Consider the following 24,710-nt stretch of genomic DNA (forward strand, 5'->3'; position numbering starts at 1 on the left):
CAGCATGGGGAAACCATGACCCTTTTATGACTTGTGGATTTCAACTCCCAGAATTCCTCAGCTGAGGAAGTCTGGGAGTTGAAGTCCACAAATCATAAAAGGGCCAAGTTTGAAGACCCCTGCTATAAGTCCTTGACTTAACAACAGTTCATTTAGTGACCGTTCAAAGTTAACAAAGGAAGTGAAAAAAGTGACTGGCCGCCATTTTTCGCGCTTAAGACCCTTGCATCTTCGTGGTCACGTGAGCCAAATCCAGCCGCTCAGCAACTGACTCATACTTACGACAGTTGCAGTGTCCTGGGGTCATGTGAGGAAACCAGAAGAACCATATCACTAACTTAACGACCGCAGGGATTCACAAGAAAGGTCTTCAAAATAGGGCAAAACTCACACAAGTCTCATTTAGCAAGAGACAGGTTGGGCTGTTGTGGTCCTAAGTCAAGGACACCCTGTCTATATGGCCCGTGTAACACAGTGGTTCTCCACCTGTGGGTCGGGACCCCATTTGGGGTCGAACGGCCATTTCACGGGGGTCACCAAACAACGCAGTCTGCCATTTTCCCCCCCTTTTCCTTAGCTGTGCTCCTCCCTTTTATTCTATTGGCTTTTGAAAGCCAATAGAAGAGACTCTCTTGAATAGAGTCTAATTCTCTTGGCTTTCAAAAGCCAATAGGAATTGTCCAGGCTGTCTCTGCCCTGCTGAGCCCGCCAAAAGTCCCAGTCTGCAAACGGTGCTGCACCCGTTGAGTAGTCCTCGACTTACGACCAATTGAGTAGTCCTTGACTTACAACCGGTTGGGTGTCACGGCATTAAAAAGATTGAGAACCACTGGTGTAACATTTCATACCCTCCCATAATGTCCCTGGCATGATCTTGTTAATGATGACTAGCTGAATATTCCAGGGGTGTGTTTCCCACCTTAGAATGAGTTTTCAGCTTTCCATCAGAATAGAGCTGTGGAAGGGGCCTTAGAGGTCTTGTAGTCCAACCCCCTGCTCTAGCAGGAGACCTTATCGCATCGCAATCCAAATCCAAATCCAAATCAACCTTTATTATCAAAGTACAACACGGGTACCACGTGCTTGGCCGAGCATCCCAGGCAAATGGTCATTTCGTCTCTTCTTGAAAGCCTGCAGTGATGGAGCGCCCACAACTTCAGGTGACAAGCCGTCCCGCTGGCTAATTGTCCTCCCTGGGCAGGAAGTTTCTCCCTTAATCCCAGGTTGCTTCTCTCCTGGATGCGTTTCCATCCGTTGTTTCTCGCCTTGCCTTCTGGGAAATAGCTTGACCTCCTCTTTGGGGCCGCTCCTCAAATACTGGAAGACTTTGCCGTCCAGGGCTTTGTTTGTCCACCCCCAGTTTTAAGACGCCTGGACTTCAACTCCCAGAATCCCCCAGCCAGAGGAAGAACGAGCAGCACGGAAGGGGGCGTGGCTTCCCCGGTCCTCCCTCTCCCCGCCAGTCGCGGAAAAGCCGAGCCGGAGTGGGAAAGGGGAAAAAATAAAAAAACACGGTGAGAGATGCGCATGCGCGAACTTCCTCTCTTTTTTTACCCCCCCTCCCTCCCTTCTCAGAGGCGGGCGCTTCTTCGCCCTGACGCCGCCGCCGATTGGCTCTTCTCCTAGGACGGCTCTGGAAGCGGGTTGGTCGCGCGCGGGTGGGAGGGGCGCGGGGGAAAAGGGGCGGGGCCCGGCTCCCCCGTCAGGTGCGCAGGTCGGGCGAGGCGGCTGACAGAAGCGCCGGCGGCGGCGGCGGAGGCGGCGGGCGGGCGAGCGGCCTCCCTCCCGCGCCCCCTCAGCGCCGGCCGGAGGAGATGGGTCGGGCCGGACCTCGACGCTGAGGAGCGTCCCGGCGGCGGAAGGGGCGGGGCGCAGGTGAGAAGGGGCGGGGCGAGGCCGGCTTGAGTGACAGCAGCAGGGAGGCCCGGAGCCGATGGAGGAGGAGGAGGAGGAGGCCTGGCCGGTTCGGCGGGCGCTGCGGCAGCGGAGCCCGAAGGACGGACGCCGTCTCTGCCGCCGGCCTGGGGTGAGCCTGGGGGGGGGGAATGGTGTGTGGGGGGGTCCCTTCCAGGGGGGTCTCGGCCCCCCCCGCCTCCGGGGAGCCCTCGCAGCATTAGGGTGGGGGGGGTGTGAGGGAAGCCCCTTCCCCATCTCCCGGCAGCCCTGGAGTTTCCTGGTGGTCTCCTTTCCCTGGACTTCACTCTTCCCCCTCCCCCTTCTGGGCCGATTCCAGCCCTGGGAGGAGGAGGGGGGAGGGGGGGGGTTTACATTTTATGCACCCTTTCTAGGTCCTCTGTGTGGGGGGGGGGAGAACCCCCCCATGCCTCGGTCACCTGTCAATGGCCGCTGCAGGTAGTCCTCGCCTTACGACGGAGCCAGAAATCAAGGAGGGAGCGGACAGCCGCTCGTCTGCGACGGGGATAGGTTCTCCTGCTCGAGCAGGGGGGCTGGACTAGAAGACCTCCGGGGGTCTCTCCCAGCTCTATTCCATCCCCATTCCCGAATTAAACTGAACAGGGAGCTTTGCCCCCCCCTCCCTCCCCCCGGGTACGACCTTTCTGGCCGCTAGTCGTTCAGCGAATCTCTGCGTTGCTTCGGTTGGGGACAGGCTTGCTCAGTCAATCTGGCTTCCCCTCTTGAACTTTGTCGCAAAAAGGGGATCACATGACACACACACACACACACACACATGCCCCAGGACACCGCAACCGTCATAAAGACAAGACGGTGGCTAAGCATCTGAATTTGGATCACCTGACCACAGGGATGCTGTAACGGTCGTAAGTGTGAAAAACGACCGTAAGTCACTTTTTTTAGTGCTGTAACTTTGAACAGTCGCTAAAGGAACCGTCGTAAGTCAGAGGACTGCCTGTATTGGCAGTGCGCTCTGTTGGGGTGGCCTTGAGTTTGTTGTGGGGCCACCTCCTCTCCTCTTCTCTCCTCTTCTACGCAGGCGGCTGGGGGGGAGGGAGGGAGTGTGGCTGTGTCCCCCAGGATGGGCATGGCCAGGGTGCTTTCTCTGCTGTGGCTTATGGGACAGGCTGGACCTTCCTGGCTTACCGGAAGGCTGGGTTGATTTGGCCCCGGGGTCAAAGGATCAATAGTATGGCCTGGGATGATTGGCAGATGGGGCTAGTCTTATGGATGGATGTAAATCAGGGTTTTCCCACAATTGGTAACTTCCAGACTTGTGCACGTCAACTCCCAGAATTCCCCAGCCAGCATTTTTTTTTTTTTGGCCTTCAACTCCCAGAATTCTCTAGCCAACCGTTCTGATTGGGGAATTCTGGCAGTTGGAAGTCCACAGGTCTTAAAAGTTGTCATGGTTGGAGACCCTTCTTTTAAATTGTGACCCTAGCTCCACTCATCACTCCTCAGGGCTTTCTGGTCGATGGGTAACTATATATGTTGGTTTAATAGGGGACTGGAGGCTAAAATATACAAAGAACGGTTGTTGGAATTGGGTATGTCCAGTCTAATGAAGAGAAGGAGAAGGGGGGACATGATAGCAGTGTTCCAGTATCTCAGGGGCTGCCCCAAAGAAGAGGGAGTCAAGCTATCCTCCAAAGAACCTGAAGGCAGGACAAGAAACAACAGATGGAAACTAACCAAGGAGAGAAGCAACCTAGAACTAAGGAGAAACTTCCTGACAGTGAGAACCATTAACCAGTGGAACAACCTGCATCCAGTTTTGGTCACCATGATGTAAAAAAGATGTTGAGAGTGCAGAGAAGAGCAACAAAGAGGATCAGGGGACTGGAGGCTAAAGCACATGAGGAACGGTTGCTGAAATTGTGGATGTTTAGTTTAATGAAGAGAAGGACGAGGGGGGACATGACAGCAGTCTTCCAACATTTCAAGGGCTGTTTCAAAGATTAGAGGGTCAACTTATTCTCCAAAGTGCCTGAAGGCAAGACAAGAAGCAATGGATGGAAACTAATCAAGGAGAGAAGCAACCTGGAACTAAGGAGAAACTTCCTGACAGGGAAAACAATTAACCAGTGGAACCACCTGCCTCCAGAAGTGGTGAATGCTCCAACACTGGAAGTTTTTAAGAAGAGACTGGACAGCCCTTTGTCCGAAATGGTATAGGGTTTCCTGCCTGAGCAGGGGGTTTGACTCGATGACCTCCAGGGTCCCTTCCAACTTTATTGTTGTTGTTTTTAGAAATATAAGAGAGGAGCCGTACTTGACTGGATTGGCTTTAAGGCCTGGCAGCCTAGGAGAGCCTTAAGACAAAAGAGCAACTCCTCTGGTTTGCTCTTCAGGAAGTTGTGCAGGACTCGTTTCCTGCCACACTGTTCCTCTGTTGTGTTCATGATGACAACTTGGCAGGCACATAAGGAGAGTCTTGCTGGGCCAGCCTCGTTTCTCCCTGTGTTTCTCAACAGGGGCAGCTCTTAAAGTGCATGGACTTCAACTCCCAGAATTCCTCAGCCAGCATGGGGGAACTATGGCCCCCTCATGGCTCGTGGACTTCAACTCCCAGAATTCCTCAGCCAGCATGGGGGAACTATGGCCCCCTCATGGCTCGTGGACTTCAACTCCCAGAATTCCTCAGCCAGCATGGGGGAACTATGGCCCCCTCATGGCTCGTGGACTTCAACTCCCAGAATTCCTGAGCCAACATGGCTCAGTTGGAAACCTCTCCCTTTCCCCTCAGCATGGCTGGCTCAGGAATTCTGGGAGTTGAAGTCCACGAGTCATGAAGCAGCCTAGGCCTAGGCCAGAGGTAGGCAACCTTGGCTCTTTTATGACTTGTGGACTTCAACTCCCAGAATTCCTGAGCCAGCCTGGCTCAGCTTGGAAACCTCTCCCTTTCCCCTCAGCATGGCTGGCTCAGGAATTCTGGGAGTTGAAGTCCACGAGTCTTACAAGATTTCAGGTGGCCAACCCCTGTTCTAGGGGATTGCTTGCATGTCCCCTTCTGAGTTTTGGAGTGTGGAAAACTCTCTTTTTGCTCTGTGTTCATTTCCAGCCTTGATAACAGCTGCTTTCTTTAATTTTTGACAGCTAGCTTGGAGTAACTGACACTTCAAAGTCCCAGGCTGTGAACCCTGGGGCCCTGAGTTCTAGTCCTGCCTTGGGCACACGGCCAGCTGGCTGCCCTCGGCCCAGTCGCTTTCTCTCATCCCTGGGAGGGAGAGAGGCAGAGGCCAGCCACTTTGGAAACCTTGCCAAGAAAACTACGGGGACTTGCCCAGGCAGTTGTTAGGACCCCACAGGGACGCGAAGGCACACACACACACACACACACTAGCTGTTTAACTTGGCTTCCCCAGCATGGGCACAACACGCACCTTTTCTCTTCCTCTGTTCATATTATCTGACTGTGTTCAGCAGGTGAGCAGTTCAAATCTCACCGGCTCAAGGTTGACTCAGCCTTCCATCCTTCCGGGGTAGGTAAAATGAGGACCCAGATTGTTGGGGGCAAGGTATAATATTATATATATAATATATATATATATATATATATATATATATATATATTAGAAATAAAAACAAAAATGCGACTCTTGGGAATATTCATATTGTCCAAATAATAATGATCACCAAGAGAATATCTATCAAAAATAGAATTTAATCCACCGAGCTTTCGTCAAATACGTCGCGCGGGGGGGGGAGTCTTATATACAGTTGTTTAAACAGGCATTAAACAACTGTATATAAGACTCCCCCCTGGCGTTTGCCTTTTAAACCTGACGATGTCAAGTGTATTTGACGAAAGCTCGGTGGATTAAATTCTATTTTTGATAGATATTCTCTTGGTGATCATTATTATTTGGACAATATATATATATATATATATATATATATATATATATATATATATATATATGATAGGAAATAAAATGATCACCAGGGTAATAAAACTATAAAATTTATTAAAAAGCGCCTAGCTTTCGCCGTCACCTGCCGGCATCCTCAGGGCTAGTGCGCCAGGGAGTGAGAGAGTCACTTTTATAGGTGCAGTGAAGTCTGCGCACGACTCCTTGACCTCGTCATCGGGCCTAAATAGGGTGACTGCGCACGATTGGTCTGTTCCTTTCTATTCATTTCAACTGCACGTTCATCCTCCTTTCAACGTGCAGTTGAAATGAATAGAAAGGAACAGACCAATCGTGCGCAGTCACCCTATTTAGGCCCGATGACGAGGTCGAGGAGTCGTGCGCAGACTTCACTACTCCTATAAAAGTGACTCTCTCACTCCCTGGCGCACTAGCCCTGAGGATGCCGGCAGGTGACGGCGAAAGCTAGGCGCTTTTTAATAAATTTTATAGTTTTATTACCCTGGTGATCATTTTATTTCTCATTATGAACATTCCCAGGGTTCACGTTTTTAATTTTCTTAAACGCATATATATATATATATATATATATATATATATATATATATATATATATACACACACACACACATATATACATACATTGCTTACTGGTGTACACTGCTTAGAGAGTGCTTGCACTTAAAGCGGTATATAAGTCTCATAAATAAATAAAATAAATAAAGCAGGGCCGTTTCCCGCATCTCCACGGTGCTGTGTTAGAATTTGAAGGCCCCATGAACCGCCTCGGGATGTTGGCGTTGGCAGGTTTCTGATTCCCCCCCCCCCCATCTTCTGACAGCTCAGTTTCTAAGACCAAACCCCTGTCTGGCCTTTCCGTGCCAGATGTAGCCAGTAAGGGTCAGTGTGTCTCTTGTGTGAGAAAGTGTGTGTGTGTGTGTGTGTGTGTGTATGAGTGTGGGAGTTAAATTGTTCTTTTTCTGGGAGCTGCGCTGGTCGCTTGACTGTTAAACAGGGAGGCGTTTCCTTCAGCCACACCTGTGTCCCACCTTCTTGTCCCCCTGTTTACTCTCTGGACAAAATCAAAGGCCATCTGAATCTCGGCCGCGGCTCTCTTTCACCATCAGCCGGAAGCCGTTTTGGGGTCACCCGGGGCCGGGAAGCCCACCGCGGCAGTCACTTCGTTTGGCCACTTCCACCGTTCTGCCTTTCGGCTGCCATGGGACTCTGAGTGGGCTGCTCTCCCTCGTCCCCCGCCAGGAGTGGATTCCCGTGGGATAAACGGGGGGCTGTGTGGACTCACCCCAGGGGCTCAGTTGATCGATTGGCCAATCAGAATAGGGCTGGAAGGGATCTTGGAGGTCTTCTAGTCCGGTGGGCCGTGACTGGTTCATGGCCTATTCGCAAATGGGCCGCAGGAGTGGCTGGCCAGCCAGTGTGCACACAGCCCCCCTCACACAAGTGTCACGTGCTCGGGAGCTCACTCATACAAGCGTGGCGGGGCTTGCGGCTCCACTCGCGTGAGCAAGGGGTCTCGTGCATACGTGCGCCCCCCCAAAACCATCCCCTCTTCCTGCCTGCCCCTGCCCTGGGCTGCCAACCTGGAAAGGTTGGGGAACTCTCTGTCTAGTCCAAACCACGGCCCAAGCAGAAGACCCTCTCCCATTTGAGACAAGGGACTGTCCAGTCTCCAGTGATGGAGCGCCCACAACTTCTGGAGGCAGGTTGTTCCACTGGTTAATGGTTCTAACTGTCAGGAAATTTCTCCTTAGTTCTAGGTTGCTTCTCTCTTTGGTTAGTTTCCACCTGTTGCTTCCTATCCTGCCTTCAGGCGCTTTGGAGAATAGCTTGACTCCCTCTTCTTTGGGGCAGCCCCTGAGATACTGGAACCCTGCTATCCTGTCCCCCCTCGTCCTTCTCTTCGTTAAACTAGACATCCCCAAACCACGGCCCAAGCAGAAGACCCTCTCCCATTTGAGACAAGTGACTGTCCAGTCTCCAGTGATGGAGCGCCCACAACTTCTGGTGGCAAGCTGTTCCACTGGTTAATTGCCCTCACTGTCAGGACGTTTCTCCATAATTCCAGATTGCTTCTCTCCTTGCTCAGTTTCCATCCCTTGCTTCTTGTCCTGCCTTCTGGTGCTTTGGAGAATAGTTTGACTCCCTCTTCTTCGGGGCAGCCCCTCAAATGCTAGAACGTCGCTATGCTGTCCCCCCTGGTCCTTCTTTTCTCTAGGTTGGCCATTCCCAGTTCCTGCAGCCGTTCTTTATATGCCTCCAGAAGTGGTGAATGCTCCAACACTGGAAGTTTTTAAGAAGAGACTGGATAGCCGTTTGTCCAAAATGGTATAGGGTTTCCTGCCTGAGCAGGGGGTTGGACTAAATGACCTCCAAGGTCCCTTCCAACTTTACTACTATTACTATTACTATTTCGACTGTATCAGGGGTGCACGACGTTCTAGAGCAGTGGTTCTCCACCTGTGGGTTGGGACCCCATTTGGGGTCGGACGACCATTTCATGGGGGTCGCCAAACAACACAGCCCGCCATTTTTTCCCCCCTTTTCCTTAGCTGTGCTACTCCCTTTTATTCTATTGGCTTTTGAATACTTAAAAACTTCCAGTGTTGGAGCATTCACAGCATATGTCACTCAGAAGAGGGAAAGGCCTTCCTGACCGTCACCGTCTGGGAGGGGACCTTTGGTCTCCATCCGTTGCTGCAGCCGGCAGGCCCAAAGGTTAATGGTTGGGGGGGGGGGTTTCCTGCATCAGGTCAGGAAGAGTTACAGGTCGAGAGACCCCTTTAGCAAAGCCCGTTTTGGAAGGCTGTTTCCGCAGAGGAAGACGTCTGGGCTCCTTCAAGCAGTCCGTCGCACGTTCATTTTTTTTTTTTTTTGAAGAAAAAAAACGGGTGGATTAAATTGTGTCAGTCAATCTTCTACCGTTGCTTTGACCCAGCCCCTTATTTTGGAAAACAAGAGGGCAGAGGCAGATTTCCCCCCACCTTCCTCTCCAAGAGACTTGCTTCTTCCAGAGATATAGAACTTTTTTGTTCCGTCTCCAGGAAGATAATAATAACAATAATAATAATAATAATAATAATTACAAGCAGCGGCATGACAAAGTAGCAACAATGGTGCATTGGAAGATCTGCAAAAAATATCATTTGCCTGTAAGCAAAAACTGGTGAGATCATAAAATAGAGAAAGTCATAGAAAACGATAAAATTAAACTGCTCTGGGACTTCAGAATTCAAACAGACAAGCACCTGCAACATAACACCCCAGACTTAACAACTGTCAATAAGAAAGACAAAAAAGTCTGGATAGTGGACGTTGCAGTGCCTGGAGACAGCAGAATAGACGAGAAAGAACTGGAGAAGATAACAAAATACAAAGATCTACAAATAGAAATAGAAAGACTGTGGCAAAAGCAAGCAAGGGTAGTACCAATAGTAATAGGCTCCTTAGGTGCAATCCCAAAACAACTGGAGCAACACTTGAACACCATTGGCATTGACAAATTCGCTATTAGTCAATTGCAAAAGGCAGCCTTATTAGGAACTACTTCCATCCTGCGACGATACCTGTAATACCATCAAACATCCACATCTACCTATCCCAGGTCCTGGGTAAGGACTCGATAGGTAGACAAAATGCCAAATCCAGTCTGAACATCTGGCTGACTGTGCGATGATCCATAATAATAGTAAAGTTGGAAGGGACCTTGGAGGTCATCTAGTCCAACCCCCTGCTCAGGCAGGAAACCCTACACCATTTCGGACAAATGCCTGTCCAGTCTCTTCTTAAAAAACTTTCAGTGTTGGAGCATTCACCGCTTCTGGAGGCAAGGAGTTCCACTGGCTAATTGTTCTCCCTGTCAGGAAGTTTCTCCTTAGTTCCAGGTTGCTTCTCTCCTTGATGAGTTTCCACCCGTTGCTTCTTGTCCTGCCTTCAGGTGCTTTGGAGAATAGCTTGACTCCCTGACTATCGAGTAATCGGTGTAGGAGAGAAGCTCAAGCAAACTCTTCCTTTTTGCGGCTTTATCACCCACAACTTTAACGGGGGGGTGTCGAAGATGGTTTTTACACACCTGCTCTTGTCTCTTTTGGGTTTTTTTAAACAACTCTCCTCTGCTAAAGTTTCAGAGTTGCCGTATTATGGTTGATAGGGCAGCCACCTGTCTACGAATTGTGTTGGGTGCTAACCCCCTATCCAGGCCCTCTGCTAGGTAGTCCAAGATATCTGGGATAGAGATGTTGCATGGGTCTAGTTGTTGCCTGTTGCGCCCACCGCAATAATTTTTCCAAGTGGAATCGTAGATCCTGTTAGTTGTAGGCCTTCTAGAGGCCTGGAGAGTCTTAATGACTCTTTGTGAGAAGTTGTTTGTCTCTAAGACAGTGGTTCTCCACCTGTGGGTTGGGACCCCATTTGGGGTCGAACGACCATTTCACGGGGGTCACCAAACAACGCAGTCCGCCATTTCCCCCCCCCCCTTTTCCTTAGCTGTGCTCCTCCCTTTTATTCTGTTGGCTTTTGAAAGCCAATAGAATAGACTCTCTTGAATAGAGTCTAATTCTATTGGCTTTCAAAAGCCAATAGGAATTGTCCAGGCTATCTCTGCCCTGCTGAGCCCGCCCAAAGTCCCCTTCTGCAAACGGGGCTGCACCAGTTGAGTAGTCCTCGACTTACGACCGGTTGAGTAGTCTTCGACTTACGACCAGTTGGGGGGTCGCGGCATTAAAAAGGTTGGGAACCACTGCTCTAAGAGACTCCGCTCAAGCGCCAGGCGGTCAGTTGGAGCCACTGTACGTCTGGATGTAGCAGGGATCCCTGGTTGAGGGAAATTTGGTTGTGTGGAATCCTCCATGGTGGAGATGTAGACAGATATATATTGTGTGTGTGTGTGTGCGTGTGTGCATGTGTTGCTCTCTTTTAATTTTTTAAAAAAGAAAAACCTGAGTTAAAGTATATTATCGATTTTATTATTTGTATAGTGGGATAAGTTTATTTAGAATTTGTTTGTTTATTTGTAACCCTGTAACCAGCTCTGGGAAGTGAGGGGGGAGGGAGGGGGTTATTTTAGGGGGGGGGGGATATTGTTTAAAACTTGTATAAAACTTTTCAATTAAAAAAAAAAAAACCTTAGCCGATGCAGGGGATGCGCCGAGCAAAATGAATTAGCGTGGGCAAGTTCCCTCCTTGCAGCCCACTTTGGACCTCTGGCTGAAGGACAGAGTCTAGAATCAGCTGGGCTCCAGGTGGCATAAAAATGGATGGATGGATTGATTAAAATCTAATTAACGAAACAGCATGCACGGGCCTTTCTCGTTTCATATCCTCTCTCTCTCTCTCTCTCTCTCTCTCTCTCTCTCTCTCTCTCTCTCTCGTTTGCAGCTTATCATGAACCGGCTGTCTGGGTGCTGAACCCAGCATCGTGCCCCCCCCTCCACTGTTGCCATGACAACGGGAGATTGCTGCCACCTCCCTGGCTCGCTGTGTGACTGTCCGGGCAGTGCCACCTTGTCCAAGTCAGTGGACGATTCGGATCTGGGGCGCCCCCAGTACGTCACCCAGGTCACCGCCAAGGACGGACGGCTGCTCTCCACGGTGATCAAAGCCCTGGGCCCGCAGAGGTGAGGCCCGGTCCGTGCCGGCTTGACTAATGTCTGAGGGGAAGGTGTGTTTCTCTCTGTGTGTGTGCGTGGGTGTGGGTGGGTGGGTGGGTGGCTGCGGGCCAGCCAAAGAGCAGAGCAACGGACAGGAATTGGATGGGCACCTCGGAGGCTGCAACCTTGAACACCGGCTGGTTGGCGTTGAAGAGGAGGGAGGCAACGGCTCCCGTGCCGGGCCAAAGTTAGAGCGAATCTCAGGTTGTGTTGCACCCGTTGTGAGTCGTGACTCACAACTCCCCCCCCCACCGGTTTTATTTATTTATTTATTTATGAGACTTATATACCGCTTTTAAGTGCAAGCATTCTCTAAGCCAGCGGTTCTCCACCTGTGGGTGGGGACCCCATTTGGGGTCGAGCGACCATTTCACGGGGGTCGCCAAACAACGCAGTCCGCCATTTTTTCCCCCCCTTTTCCTTAGCTGTGCTACTCCCTTTTATTCTATTGGCTTTTGGAAGCCAATAGAAGAGACTCTCTTGAATAGAGTCTCATTCTATTGGCTTTCCAAAGCCAATAGGAATTGCCCAGGCTGTCTCTGCCCTGCTGAGCCCGCCCAAAGTCCCATTCTGCAAACGGTGCTGCACCCGTTGAGTAGTCCTCGACTTACGACCGGTCGAGTAGTCCTTGACTTATGACTGGTTGGGGGGTCGCGGCATTAAAAAGGTTGAGAACCACTGCTCTAAGCGGTGTACACCAGTAAGCAATGTGTATGTGTATATATATATATATATATATATATATATATATATATATATATATATATATATATATATTTACATTGCCCCCAACAATCTAGGTCCTCATTTTTTTCATTTAATGTCAAGGAACGCCCCCTTGGGAGCGGGCAAGGCTGAGGATGCCCTTCAGACCTTTTTTCTGGGCGAAACCCACCTGGGCTGCCTGCGAGCAGACCTGCCTGGGTGAGAAAGTCAGGCCGGGTCTGGCTCCCAAGGAGACCCCCCCCCCAGGAAGGAGAGGAGCCTCCCGGGCGTTGGGCGTCCAGGGGGCTTCCCCGGGCCCGGCCACAGCCCTGGCACGCTGGCGGTGGTGGCTTCAGAAAAAAACAGCCCTCAGGGGCAGACATCAGAGCAGCAGCCCTGCGGAGGAGCAGGCTGGCTGGGGAATTCTGGGAGTGGAAGTCCACCCCTCTTAATGTGGGTTCAGTTCAATTCCCCATGCTGGCTGGGGGATTCTGGGAGTGGAAGTCCACCCCTCTTAAAGTGGGTTCAATTCCCCATGCTGGCTGGGGGATTCTGGGAGCGGAAGTCCACCCGTCCTAAAGTGGGTTCAATTCCCCATGCTGGCTGGGGGATTCTGGGAGCGGAAGTCCACCCCTCTTAATGTGGGTTCAATTCAATTCCCCATGCTGGCTGGGGGATTCTGGGAGTGGAAGTCCACCCCTCTTAAAGTGGGTTCAATTCCCCATGCTGGCTGGGGGATTCTGGGAGCGGAAGTCCACCCGTCCTAAAGTGGGTTCAATTCCCCATGCTGGCTGGGGGAATCTGGGAGCGGAAGTCCACCCCTCTTAATGTGGGTTCAGTTCAATTCCCCATGCTGGCTGGGGGAATCTGGGAGCGGAAGTCCACCCGTCCTAAAGTGGGTTCAATTCCCCATGCTGCCTGGGGGATTCTGGGAGCGAAAGTCCACCCGTCCTAAAGTGGGTTCAATTCCCCATGCTGGCTGGGGGATTCTGGGAGTGGAAGTCCACCCGTCCTAAAGTGGGTTCAATTCCCCATGCTGGCTGGGGGAATCTGGGAGCAGAAGTCCACCCCTCTTAATGTGGGTTCAGTTCAATTCCCCATGCTGGCTGGGGGAATCTGGGAGCGGAAGTCCACCCGTCCTAAAGTGGGTTCAATTCCCCATGCTGGCTGGGGGATTCTGGGAGTGGAAGTCCACCCCTCTGAAAGTGGGTTCAATTCCCCATGCTGGCTGGGGAATTCTGGGAGTGGAAGTCCACCCCTCTTAAAGTGGTTTCAATTCCCCATGCTGCCTGGGGGATTCTGGGAGCGGAAGTCCACCCCTCTTAAAGTGGGTTCAATTCCCCATGCTGGCTGGGGGATTCTGGGAGCGGAAGTCCACCCCTCTTAATGTGGGTTCAATTCAATTCCCCATGCTGGCTGGGGGATTCTGGGAGTGGAAGTCCACCCCTCTTAAAGTGGGTTCAATTCCCCATGCTGGCTGGGGGATTCTGGGAGCGGAAGTCCACCCGTCCTAAAGTGGGTTCAATTCCCCATGCTGGCTGGGGGATTCTGGGAGGGGAAGTCCACCCCTCTTAATGTGGGTTCAGTTCAATTCCCCATGCTGGCTGGGGAATTCTGGGAGTGGAAGTCCACCCCTCTTAAAGTGGTTTCAATTCCCCATGCTGCCTGGGGGATTCTGGGAGCGGAAGTCCACCCCTCTTAATGTGGGTTCAATTCAATTCCCCATGCTGGCTGGGGGATTCTGGGAGTGGAAGTCCACCCCTCTTAATGTGGGTTCAATTCCCCATGCTGGCTGGGGGATTCTGGGAGTGGAGGTCCACCCATCCTAAAATGCCAAGGTTGAGAAACACCTTTTGGAAGTGCCATGGATGGGAAATGGTTTCTATTCCCCCGTCAGGATTTTCTCCCTGGCCAGAGATAAGAGCGGTAAACTCTGCTTTTAGACAGTGGGAGACGAAGTGCCCTCTCGGTCAAAGTCAACCCCATCCCCTCTGCCCCACGGGGTTCGGTCGCGTGGCCCAGTCTCTGGCCAGAATGGGGATGATCAAGCCTTAGCACAGTGGTTCTCAACCTTTTTAATGCCGCGATCCCCAACCGGTCGTAAGTCGAGGACTACTCAACCGGTCGTAAGTCGAGGACTACTCAACCGGTGCAGCACCGTTTGCAGAAGGGGACTTTTAGCGGGCTCAGCAGGGCAGAGACAGCCTGGACAATTCCTATTGGCTTTGGAAAGCCAATAGAATTAGACTCTATTCAAGAGAGTCTATTCTATTGGCTTTCAAAAGCCAATAGAATAAAAGGGAGTAGCACAGCTAAGGAAAGGGGGGGGAAAATGGCAGACTGCGTTGTTTGGCGACCCCCGTGAAATGGTCGTTCGACCCCAAATGGAGTCCCGACCCACAGGTTGAGAACCATTGGCTTAGCAGGACCCCCAAAGAACTGATTGAGTGCCTTGACTTCACCCCTGGCTTGCAGCAAGGCTGGTTAAATACCCCAAACAGATCAGTCCACGGTCAGTTGAACACTGGACAACTTATGGAGCCCTTGTTTCCCAGGTCTCTCCTCACTTGGGCAAAGAAACAGAAGGAGCCTAGATGGGCCAAAAGGCAGGGGAGGCAGGGCTGACTTCCCGCTGGCTTCCCCAGTGAGACTTCCCACGCTGGGGAAACTTGCAGGAGGCCTATGCAATGACAGTTGGGTGAAACAGACACAGCTTCTCCAAATTTCAGTCGCATAATTCTGGATGCCTTCTTTGAGCTAGCCCAGGGGTAGGCAACCTTGGCTCTTTTGTGACTCGTGAACTTCAACTCCCAGAATTCTTGAGCCAGCCATGCAGAGGGGAAAGGGAGAGGTTTCCAAGCTGAGCCAGGCTGGCTCAGGAATTCTGGGAGTTGAAGTCCACCAGTCATGAAAGAGCCAAGGTTGCCTACCCCTGCCCTAGCCCATCCGAAGCACATTGAGTCCAAAACCCACGGCCCTGGGATGTGCCATTTCGGCCAGTTGAGGGTTACAAACAGAGGAATTCTCCCCCCCCCCTTTTATTTTTATTATTATTTTAGACCAGTGGTTCTTAACCTTTTTGAACGAATCGCCCCTTTGAGCCAATGAGGAAGTTGTTATCGCCCCCTTCCCCCACCATAACCTCTCAGTCATAACATAGGAAATAATTCTTCAATTTATGCAAACACTTTTTTGGTTTTCTTTAAAATTGTTCATCGGGACATATCGATGCAAATCATTTATTTCCAGTCTTTTTCCCATATCTCCCATATTCTGGCCAATAATGCGCCACTGTATGGGTAGAGGCTGCTGCACAACGCGCATGAAGATAAGCGATGCGTCTTCACATATGTACGGCGTTCTGTACTGAAGCTAGCTGGAGGAACATTTGAAAACACAGTTCAATCCACTAATAGCGAGCGATCTGATGTTTTTGTACGACAGATATACAGCGGTTCACTGTACGAAAAAGTCTCAAAAGTGTCCCCAAAACGTCTCGCTCCATCGCCCCCATATTTCCCCCTTTGCGTTCCTTCGCCCCCGCATCGCCCCTTTTCATTCCATCGCCCCCCTGAAAAATGAAATCGCCCCCTGGGGGGCAATATCGCCCAGGTTAAGAACCACTGTTTTAGACCAACAAAACAAAACACAACAAACATTACACACATACAAACGTAATATATCCTTTCTTGTTAACAGCAGTTTATAACAGTACTCTTCTCTTCTTTACATTTCCCCCCTCTTTCTTCTTTGAAATATTTGTGCTTATTGCCCCATGGTTTCTTATTTACATTTGCACAAACAGAGGAATTTTAGTAGCTTAATAAATTACGCACCAACTGGAATTTGGGCTAGCTTCTCTCGGAGACGGCCCGAGTGTCGGCTTTCGGCTTGGGGACTTCAACTCCCAGAATTCCTGAGCCAGCATGGCTCAGCTTGGAAACGTCTCCCTTTCTCCTCAGCATGGCTGGCTCAGGAATTCTGGGAGTTGAAGTCCACCAGTCATAAAAGAGCCAAGGCTACCTGTCTCTGGCCTAGGCCTAGGCCGCTTTATGACTGGTGGACTTCATCTCCCAGAATTCCTGAGCCAGCATGTTGGAACTATGGCCCCCTCATGACTGGTGGACTTCAACTCCCAGAATCCCTCAGACAGCATGGGGGAACTATGGCCCCCTCATGACTGGTGGACTTCAACTCCCAGAATCCCTCAGACAGCATGGGGGAACTATGGCCCCCTTCACGACTCGTGGACTTCAACTCCCAGAATCCCTCAGACAGCATGGGGGAACTATGGCCCCCTTCACGACTCGTGGACTTCAACTCCCAGAATCCCTCAGCCAGCATGGGGGAACTATGGCCCCCTCATGACTCGTGGACTTCAACTCCCAGAATTCCTGAGCCAGCCACGCTGAGGGGAAAGGGAGAGGTTTCCAAGCTGAGCCAGGCTGGCTCAGGAATTCTGGGAGTTGAAGTCCGCGAGTCATAAAAGAGCCAAGGCTGCCTACCCCTGGCCTAGCCCATCCGAAGCACATCAAGTCCAAAACCCACAGCCCTGGGATGCGCCGTTTCGGCCAGTTGTAGGTTACAAACAGAGGAATTTTAGTAGCTTAAGAAATTACGCACCAACTGGAATTTGGGCTGACTTCTCTCGGAGAGACGGCCCGAGTGTCGGCTTTCGGGATGCCAGCCCTGGGAGCGGAGAGTTTTTCCAGCAAGGTTGTGGCACTCTTCCCAAAACGGACGATGGGAGACCTCTCCTCCTCCCCTCCCCTCCCCCAGGCCCTGGTGGTCCTTTTCTTACTGGTGTCTCCCTTTCCAGCGATGGTCCGATCTGTCGAATCTGCCATGAAGGCGGAAGCTGGGAGGGCCTGCTCTCGCCCTGCAACTGCACCGGCACCTTGGGGACCGTCCACAAAAGCTGCCTGGAGAAGTGGCTGTCCTCGTCCAACACCAGTTACTGCGAGCTGTGCCACACGGAGTTTGTGGTGGAAAGGCGGCCCCGGCCCCTGTCGGAGGTGGGTGCGTTTCCCGGGCTCCTGCCGAGCGGGCGAGGGGAGGGGGGCTTTGTCACACGCAAGGAGAGCGTTAGGTGGGCTCCTCTGGGACCGTCTTCGGAGCCGGTGACGGGTCAGGTGGACCAGTACGATTTGGTCTGACTCCTTCCAGGGTTATTCTGGGTGGTTTGAGATGGGCTTCAGGTGCCGGATGGATTTCGGGGATGTGGAAGCAGCCCTGGGCAGGAGACACTGGCAGGAGGATTGTGTGACGTCTTGTCCACGTGCCTCCTTCCTCCAGCCCCCCCTTCCCCATGTCAGCTCTTCCCCACCTGATGTTCTCCTTCCTCTCAACCTCTAAAGCAGCGGTTCTCCACCTGTGGGTCGGGACCCCATTTGGGGTCGAGCGACCATTTCACGGGGGTCGCCAAACAACGCAGTCCGCCATTTTTTCCCCCTTTTCCTTAGCTGTGCTCCTCCCTTTTATTCTATTGGCTTTTGAAAGCCAATAGAATAGACTCTCTTGAATAGAGTCTGATTCTATTGGCTTTCCAAAGCCAATAGGAATGGTCCAGGCTGTCTCTGCCCTGCTGAGCCCGCCAAAAGTCCCCTTCTGCAAACGGTGCTGCACCGGTTGAGTAGTCCTCGACTTACAACCGGTTGAGTAGTCCTCAACTTACGACCGGTTGGGGGTCGCGGCATTAAAAAGGTTGAGAAACACTGCTCTAAAGAAGGTGTGGAGACACTGGAAAGAGTAAAGAGGGTAGAGAAGAGCAGCAAAGATGATCGGGGGGCTGGAGGCTAAAAGTATGAAGAACGGTTGCTGGAATTGGGTTTGTCTAGACCAGGGGAAGGCAACCTTGGCTCTTTTATGACTGGTGGACTTCAACTCCCAGAATTCCTGAGCCAGCCATGCTGAGGGGAAAGGGAGAGGTTTCCAAGCTGAGCCATGCTGGCTCAGGAATTCTGGGAGTTGAAGTCCACGAGTCATGAGGGGCCATAGTTCCCCCATGCTGGCTGAGGAATTCTGGGAGTTGAAGTCCACGAATCATAAAGGGGCCATAGTTCCCCCATGCTGGCTGAGGAATTCTGGGAGTTGAAGTCCATGAGTCATAAAAGAGCCAAGGTTGCCTACCCCTGTGGCTGGACTCTAGTTTAATGAAGAGAAGGACGAGGGGGGACAGGATAGCAGTGTTCCAGTATCTCAGGGGCTGCCCCAAAGAAGAGGGAGTCAAGCTATTCTCCAAAGCACCTGAAGGCAGGACAAGAAGCAATGGGTGGAAACTCATCAAGGAGAGAAGCAATCTAGAATTAAGGGGAAACTTCCTGACCGTGAGAACAATTAACCAGTGGAACAACCTGCCTCCAGAAGCGGTGAATGCTCCCACACTGGAAGTTTTTAAGAAGAGACTGGACAGCCATTTGTCCGAAATGGTATAGGGTTTCCTGCCTGAGCAGGGGGTCGGACTAGATGACCTCCAAGGTCCCTTCCAACTTTATCATTATTATTGTTAACAAAGGTGATTAGGGGACTGGAGGCTAAAACATATAAAAACTGGTTGGTGGAATTGGGTCTGTCTAGTTTAATGAAGAGAAGGACGAGGGGGGACAGGATAGCAGCCTTCCAGTATCTCAGGGGCTGCCCCAAAGAAGAGGGAGTCAAGCTGTTCTCCAAGGTGCCTGAAGGTAGGACGAGAAGCCATGGATGGAAACTCAACAAGGAGAGTCATCCCAAAGATGCTTTTTTTGAGGAGGCAACTGGACTTTCTTGTTTTTCTTGGAAGACCTTTCGCTTCTCCTCCCCGAAGATTCTTCAGCTCTGACTGGATGGGGGAGAAAGTTCTTCTTCAGTCAGAGCTGAAGAAGGGGCTTCTGGGATGAGAAGCAAAACGTCTTGGAAGGCAAAAACAAGAGAGTCCAGTTGCCTTCTGAAAAAGCCCCTTTGGGACAACCGTGGCTTGGATGGCTGAGAATCTCCATGGACATTAATCAAGAAGCAACCTGGAACTAAGGAGAAACTTCCTGACAGTGAGAACAATTAACCAGGGGAACAGCTTGCCACCAGAAGGGGCGAATGCTCCAAAACTGGAGGTTTTTTAAGAAGAGACTGGACAACCATTGGTCTGAAATGGTCTAGGGTTTCCTGCCTGAGCAGGGGGTTGGACTAGAAGACCTCCAAGGTCCCTTCCAACGGTGTTGTTCTCTCTTCTCTTTGTCCTCCCGCTGTAGTGGCTCAGGCACCCCGGCCCGCGCAACGAGAAGCGGACGCTGTTTTGCGACATGGCCTGCTTCCTCTTCATCACTCCGCTGGCGGCCATCTCGGGCTGGCTCTGCCTGCGGGGCGCCCAGGACCACATGCAGTTCAACAGCCACCTGGAGGCCATCGGTCTCATTGCCCTGACCATCGCCCTGTTCACCATCTACGTCCTCTGGACACTGGTCAGTGCTCGTGGGCTCGGCTCCCATAACGGTCACTTGCACGCCTCGGGAAAGGGCCTCCACTTTTAGCGTTTGACCTGCAATGCCAGGCGTGTCCCTCTGCTTCTGATCCAGGCCCCCTTCCCGCTCTGGGGCCCTGGGAGCTGTCTGGGCTTGGGGGTTTTCTTGCAGACGTTTCATGACCCAACTAGGTAACGTCATCAGTGTATGGAGGGAGAGGGAGGAGGATTGTGGGGGTCCTGGGTGCTCTCTGGGCTTGGGGGTTTCCTTGCAGACGTTCCATGACCCAACTAGATAACGTCATCAGTGCTGGGAGGGAAAGGGGTTTGTGGAGAGGAGGGGGAGGAGGATTGTGGGGGCCCTGGGTGCTCTCTGGGCTTGGGGGCTTCCTTGCAGACGTTTCATGACCCAACTGGGTAACATCATCAGAGCTGGGAGGGAAAGGGGCTTGTGGAGAGGAGGGGGAGGAGGATTGTGGGGGCCCTGGGTGCTCTCTGGGCTTGGGGGCTTCCTTGCAGACGTTTCATGACCCAACTGGGTAACATCATCAGTGCTGGGAGGGAAAGGGGCTTGTGGAGAGGAGGGGGAGGAGGATTGTGGGGGTCCTGGGTGCTCTCTGGGCTTGGGGGCTTCCTTGCAGACGTTCCATGACCCAACTAAGGAAGGTAATCCATCAGTGCTTCGGCTCTCCTCGTTTCTGCCTCCGCCCCCATTTCTCTCAACGCCGTGCGTGTGACTCAGCTTCACCCTTCACGTCCTTTTCAGATCGCATCCTTTTAATGCACAATCGTCCCCAGGTGGACCACTGGGAAGTCCAGTCCCGCTCCTTTGACCCCGACTGGACCGCCCTTGCTCTTCCGGGACAGGATGAGCTGAACCTACATCTCCTTTCTCCCACTGTTGAATTTCTTCCCCTCTCCCCCCCCTCCAAAACACATCTGCCTGGCTTGATGTCTGTGCTTTATGGGAAATAGTCTCCTAGTCCGAGATGCTTAAAAGGGGCAGAAGGTTTTCTGCATGGGTCTAAATCAGGGGTTTGGACTTCAACTCCCAGAATTCCTGAGCCAAGATGCCCCACCCCTGGTCTGAAAGGACTCTGGTCTGAAGGAGTAGCAGACCAGCTAGGCGGCCATGGGAGAGAATAGAAAAGACCCCCCACCCCAGCATTGAAGCTGGGAGCCATAGGGTAGCATCCTTAACCTGGAGGCATCAGCAAGGGTGGGGCCATAGCAGGGGTTTTCTCCAGCTTGGGGGACAGCTAAGGTGGGCAACATCTCCAATTAAAAAAATAAATATGTCAGACCGCGCATAGTCTTATTGCGTGAGGTAACCCAGGAGTAAAATGGTGGTCTATATTAAATGATAGTTTATCTTACACGACCTATAATATCATACACCAGGAACAATATACAATACACGTGTTAATAGAGCAGGATCCAACACACCAGAATTACAACAAGAAACGGAAGAGAGAGAAAACACATCAGCGGAGCCTTCCCTTTTATACACAGGCTCTTAAAGAGACACAGACCCTGCTGGCTCTTAAAGGGACACAGACCCTGCTGGCTCTTAAAGGGACACAGAGACCCTGCTGGCTCTTAAAAAGACACAGACCCTGCTGGCTCTTAAAGGGACTACAGACCCTGCTGGCTCTTAAAGAGACACAGACCCTGCTGGCTTAAAGACGCAGACCCTGCTGGCTCTTAAAAGGACACAGACTCTGCTGATCATTCCCATCATTACATCTTACATTACATAAGCTGGTCAGCTGTTCAATCATTACCTTGACAAAATAAAAAACTCAGTCTCTCTCCTGCCCCCCCCCCTCCCCAATTCTTTCTGCTTTTGGAAGGGAAATTCAGACCTTTCTTTACAAACCAGTCTTTTGAGTGAGACTATATTGTATTTTAAACCTTTTGGGGGGGCTGGGGGGACTAAAATCAGGGCAGGGCAAATGCTAATTCTCCTCATTGGCAATGGTTAAGGCGGGCCTCGGCTTACAATCTTGCGTTTAGTGACCGTTCAGAGTTACTGCGGCACTGAAAAAAAGTGACTTACCGTTTTTCACATTTAGCAACCTTTACGGCATCCCCCCATGATCCAAATTCAGAGGCTGGGCCACCGGCTCACACGGCGGTTGTGCAGCGTTCGTGTGTGTGTGTGTGTGTGTGTGTGTGTGTGTGTGTGTGTGTGTGTGTGACATGATCCCCTTTTGCGGCAAGTGAAGTCAACGGGGGGGGAGGGGGAAGCCGGTTTCACTTAACAACCAGGTTACTGGCTTAACATCTGCATGGATTCGTTTAACAGCGGTGGCAAGGAAGGTCGCAAAAACGGGAGGCAAAACTCACTCGGCAGCCGTCTCGCTTAGCAACGGAAATGTTGGGCTGAGTTGTGAGTCGTAAGTCGAGGACTGCCTGTGTTGTTTCAGTTACTGGGCCGGAATCGGAGCTCTGGGGTGGCGGGGGTGGGGGTGGGTGCAAGATCCATTGGAAGCCCCTCCCCCTCCCTCTCCCTTCCCTCCCTCCTCCCCTCCCTCGCCTTGTGCTCCAGAAGCGGTGGATGCTCCAACACTGGAAGTTTTTAAGAAGAGACTGAACAGCCATTCGTCAGAAATGGTATAGGGTTTCCTGCCTGAGCAGCGGGTTGGGCTGGATGACCTCTAAGGTCCCTTCCAACTCTGTAATTCTGTTAATCAGTGGAATAGCCTGCCTCCAGAAACTCTGTGTGCTCCAACACTGGAAGTTTTTAAGAAGAGGCAAGACAGTCACATGTCTGAAATGGTGTAGGGCAGTAGTGGCGAACCTATGGCACGGGTGCCAGAAGCGGCATGCAGAGCCCTCTCTGTGGGCACGCGCGCTGTCGCCCCAGTCCTGGGCCTTCAGCTGGGTTTTATAAAACCTTTTCGCTTTAGGCCTCTGCCGCCGTGTGCAAAAAAAGAAAAAAAGGTTCAATCAATCGGTCAATCTCAACTTCTTGTGGGATAAAAAAAGACCTCGCAAAGTTGGAATTGATAGATTGAACTTTTTAGTCCCACCCAGTCTGCCGTTACCCCTGCAGCCATGCCCACCCAATGGGCCACGCCCACCCAATGGGTCACGCCCACCCAATGGGCCACGCCCACCCAATGGGTCACGCCCACCCAATGGGCCACACCCACCCAATGGGCCACTCCCACCCAATGGGCCATGCCCACCCAATGGGTCACGCCCACCCAATGGGCCACGCCCACCCAATGGGCCACGCCCACCCGATGGGTCACACCCACCCAATGGGCCACGCGCACCCAATGGGCCATGCCCACCCAATGGGCCACACCCACCCAATGGGCCACACCCACCCAATGGGCCACGCCCACTCGGCACCCGACGATGCATACGTGGGTTTCGGGTTGCAGTTTGGGTCTCTAAAAGGTTCGCCATCACTGGCATAGGGTCTCCTGCCTGAGCAGGGGGTTGGACTAGATGACCTCCAAAGTCCCTTCCAACAACAACTACTACTTCTTCATTATTATCATTATCATCATTATCATCGTCATCGTTATTTATTATTGTTATTGTTTCGTCCCAGGTGTCGTTCCGCTACCACTGCCAGCTCTATTCCGAGTGGCGAAGGACCAACCAGAAGGTCCGGCTGATGATTCCCGACGCCAGGAACCCCTCCCCGGCCCCTCACTCCCTGCTCTCGGCCAAGCTGCTGAAGAAGAAAGCCGACGAGACCACCGTGTGAGCCAGGCTCGCCCCTCGTGGTTTCCCTCCCCTGCTCCGAAGCGCCGGAAGGCAGGAAGAGGAAAAAGGCGAAAGGACGAGAAGGCGGACTTGTCCAAACCTCTGGTCCAGCCGGAAGGGAGCTGGCCGTCCCGGTCATCGGTCAAGCCCCCCCGTCCCCCTCCCGCCGCCGAGAGACAGCCGATTCCCCGGGGCGTGTGCAATGGCCTGGGGACGCGGCCCGCCGAGGGGCGCCCTTCGGCCCCGCTCCGTCCTCAGAGGCCCACTGGGGAGAAGGATACCCCTCTCCCTTGACCCGCGTAACTATCTTATATTATAGTACCCTAATTATCGTTGTAATTATAATTTTATGACTGTTCTCAGTTTCCAGCGGCTGTGTTCAGGGCCCTTCTCCCTTCCTAAACATCACTGTGGAAGGAGCTTGTCGGTGGGGCTGTGCGTGTGTGTGTGCACGTGTGTCAGGGGCAGCTTTGCTTCCCAGAACCCTGGCTGCCAAGAGGGTCCCCCCCCCAAGGGGGGCTTGACCGTCCCCCCTTCTCCGGCCCGGGGGTCCAGCCTGGTCAGCAGGCCTTGTTCAGAGACACGGACGGGCCACGTGCAAAAACCCAGAAGGTCGGTTCCCCCCGTCACGGCTCCCACCACCACTGACTCTCTCGGCCCCTTTTATATTTTTTGCACTATGTAGGTGGGGAGGGGGGGGGTGCTGTTTGTCTTTCCCCCTCCTCGTTGCCCAGTGATGTTGCTCTGCCTTAGAGAACCCTGTCCTTTTGAGAGTGGATCCCAATCTCGAGATCCCAGAAAGAGACAAACAAAAACGACACCGACAGAAAACGAACTGACGGCAAACCGGAGGGTGTCCTTTTTTTTTTAAATAAAAAATAAACGCTGTAGCCATCCGGCTTACAGAAATAACAGCCACGGGGGTCTCCGTAGCCTTAATGGTGTGTGGACGTACGACGGGGCTGACTGGTCAGCCAGAGTGGTTGGTCTCACTCGCTCGTTCGGGTCAGCCGGAGCTGAAACCGCCTCGGCTGGGCTCGTAGACCCATCTCATTTCTGCCGGCATGTGGTTGATCAGGATTTCCCTCCGACTTTGGACAGGATCCGGTCTTGTTGAGCTGTCTGAAAAGAGGCAGTTCTGGGCAGAGTACCGAAGACTGGGCCTTACAACCCAGAACATAGAATCTGAGGGCTGGAAGGGGCTTTCGAGGTCTTCTAGTCCAACCCCCTGCTCAAGCGACCTTGTACCATCCCAGTCTGTGCTTGAAAACCTCCAATGATGTAGCGCCCACAGCTCCGGGGGGGTGGGGGTGGTGGCAGGCTGTTCCACTGATTAATTGTTCTTCCAGTCAGAAAATTTCCGCTCACCTCTATGTTGGATCTCCCTTTCTC

The 24,710-nt window shown here is 52.2% G+C and overlaps 1 protein-coding gene across 2 annotated transcripts; it reads left to right on the forward strand.

Moving 5' to 3' along the window:
• Nucleotides 1-1,691: 1,691 nt before the first annotated feature.
• Nucleotides 1,692-24,236, forward strand: MARCHF2 (membrane associated ring-CH-type finger 2). Of its 2 annotated transcripts, none has more exons than XM_039324541.1 (5): nucleotides 1,692-1,875; nucleotides 11,184-11,422; nucleotides 16,980-17,175; nucleotides 19,384-19,593; nucleotides 23,161-24,236. In XM_039324541.1, exons 2-5 carry the CDS (start codon nucleotides 11,247-11,249, stop codon nucleotides 23,317-23,319), a joined length of 741 nt encoding a protein of 246 aa, XP_039180475.1. In that variant the 5' UTR covers nucleotides 1,692-1,875; nucleotides 11,184-11,246; the 3' UTR covers nucleotides 23,320-24,236. The 2 variants fall into 2 exon arrangements, with proteins under 2 accessions (XP_039180475.1, XP_039180474.1); XM_039324540.1 differs by lacking the exon at nucleotides 1,692-1,875 and adding an exon at nucleotides 1,883-2,026.
• Nucleotides 24,237-24,710: the final 474 nt, after the last annotated feature.

The sequence above is a fragment of the Crotalus tigris genome, unplaced genomic scaffold (genome assembly GCF_016545835.1).
Source record: "Crotalus tigris isolate CLP2741 ecotype Arizona unplaced genomic scaffold, ASM1654583v1 scf7180000024302.2721777, whole genome shotgun sequence".
Lineage (NCBI taxonomy): Eukaryota > Metazoa > Chordata > Lepidosauria > Squamata > Viperidae > Crotalus > Crotalus tigris.

Bases quoted from the DNA above. Each gene is read 5' to 3' on its own strand.
- MARCHF2 (XM_039324541.1), top strand. From the start codon at position 11,247: ATGACAACGGGAGATTGCTGCCACCTCCCTGGCTCGCTGTGTGACTGT. The intron at 11,423-16,979 runs GTGAGGCCCGGT...CTCCCTTTCCAG, and splicing joins AAAGCCCTGGGCCCGCAGAG to CGATGGTCCGATCTGTCGAA. The intron at 17,176-19,383 runs GTGGGTGCGTTT...CTCCCGCTGTAG, and splicing joins GGCCCCGGCCCCTGTCGGAG to TGGCTCAGGCACCCCGGCCC.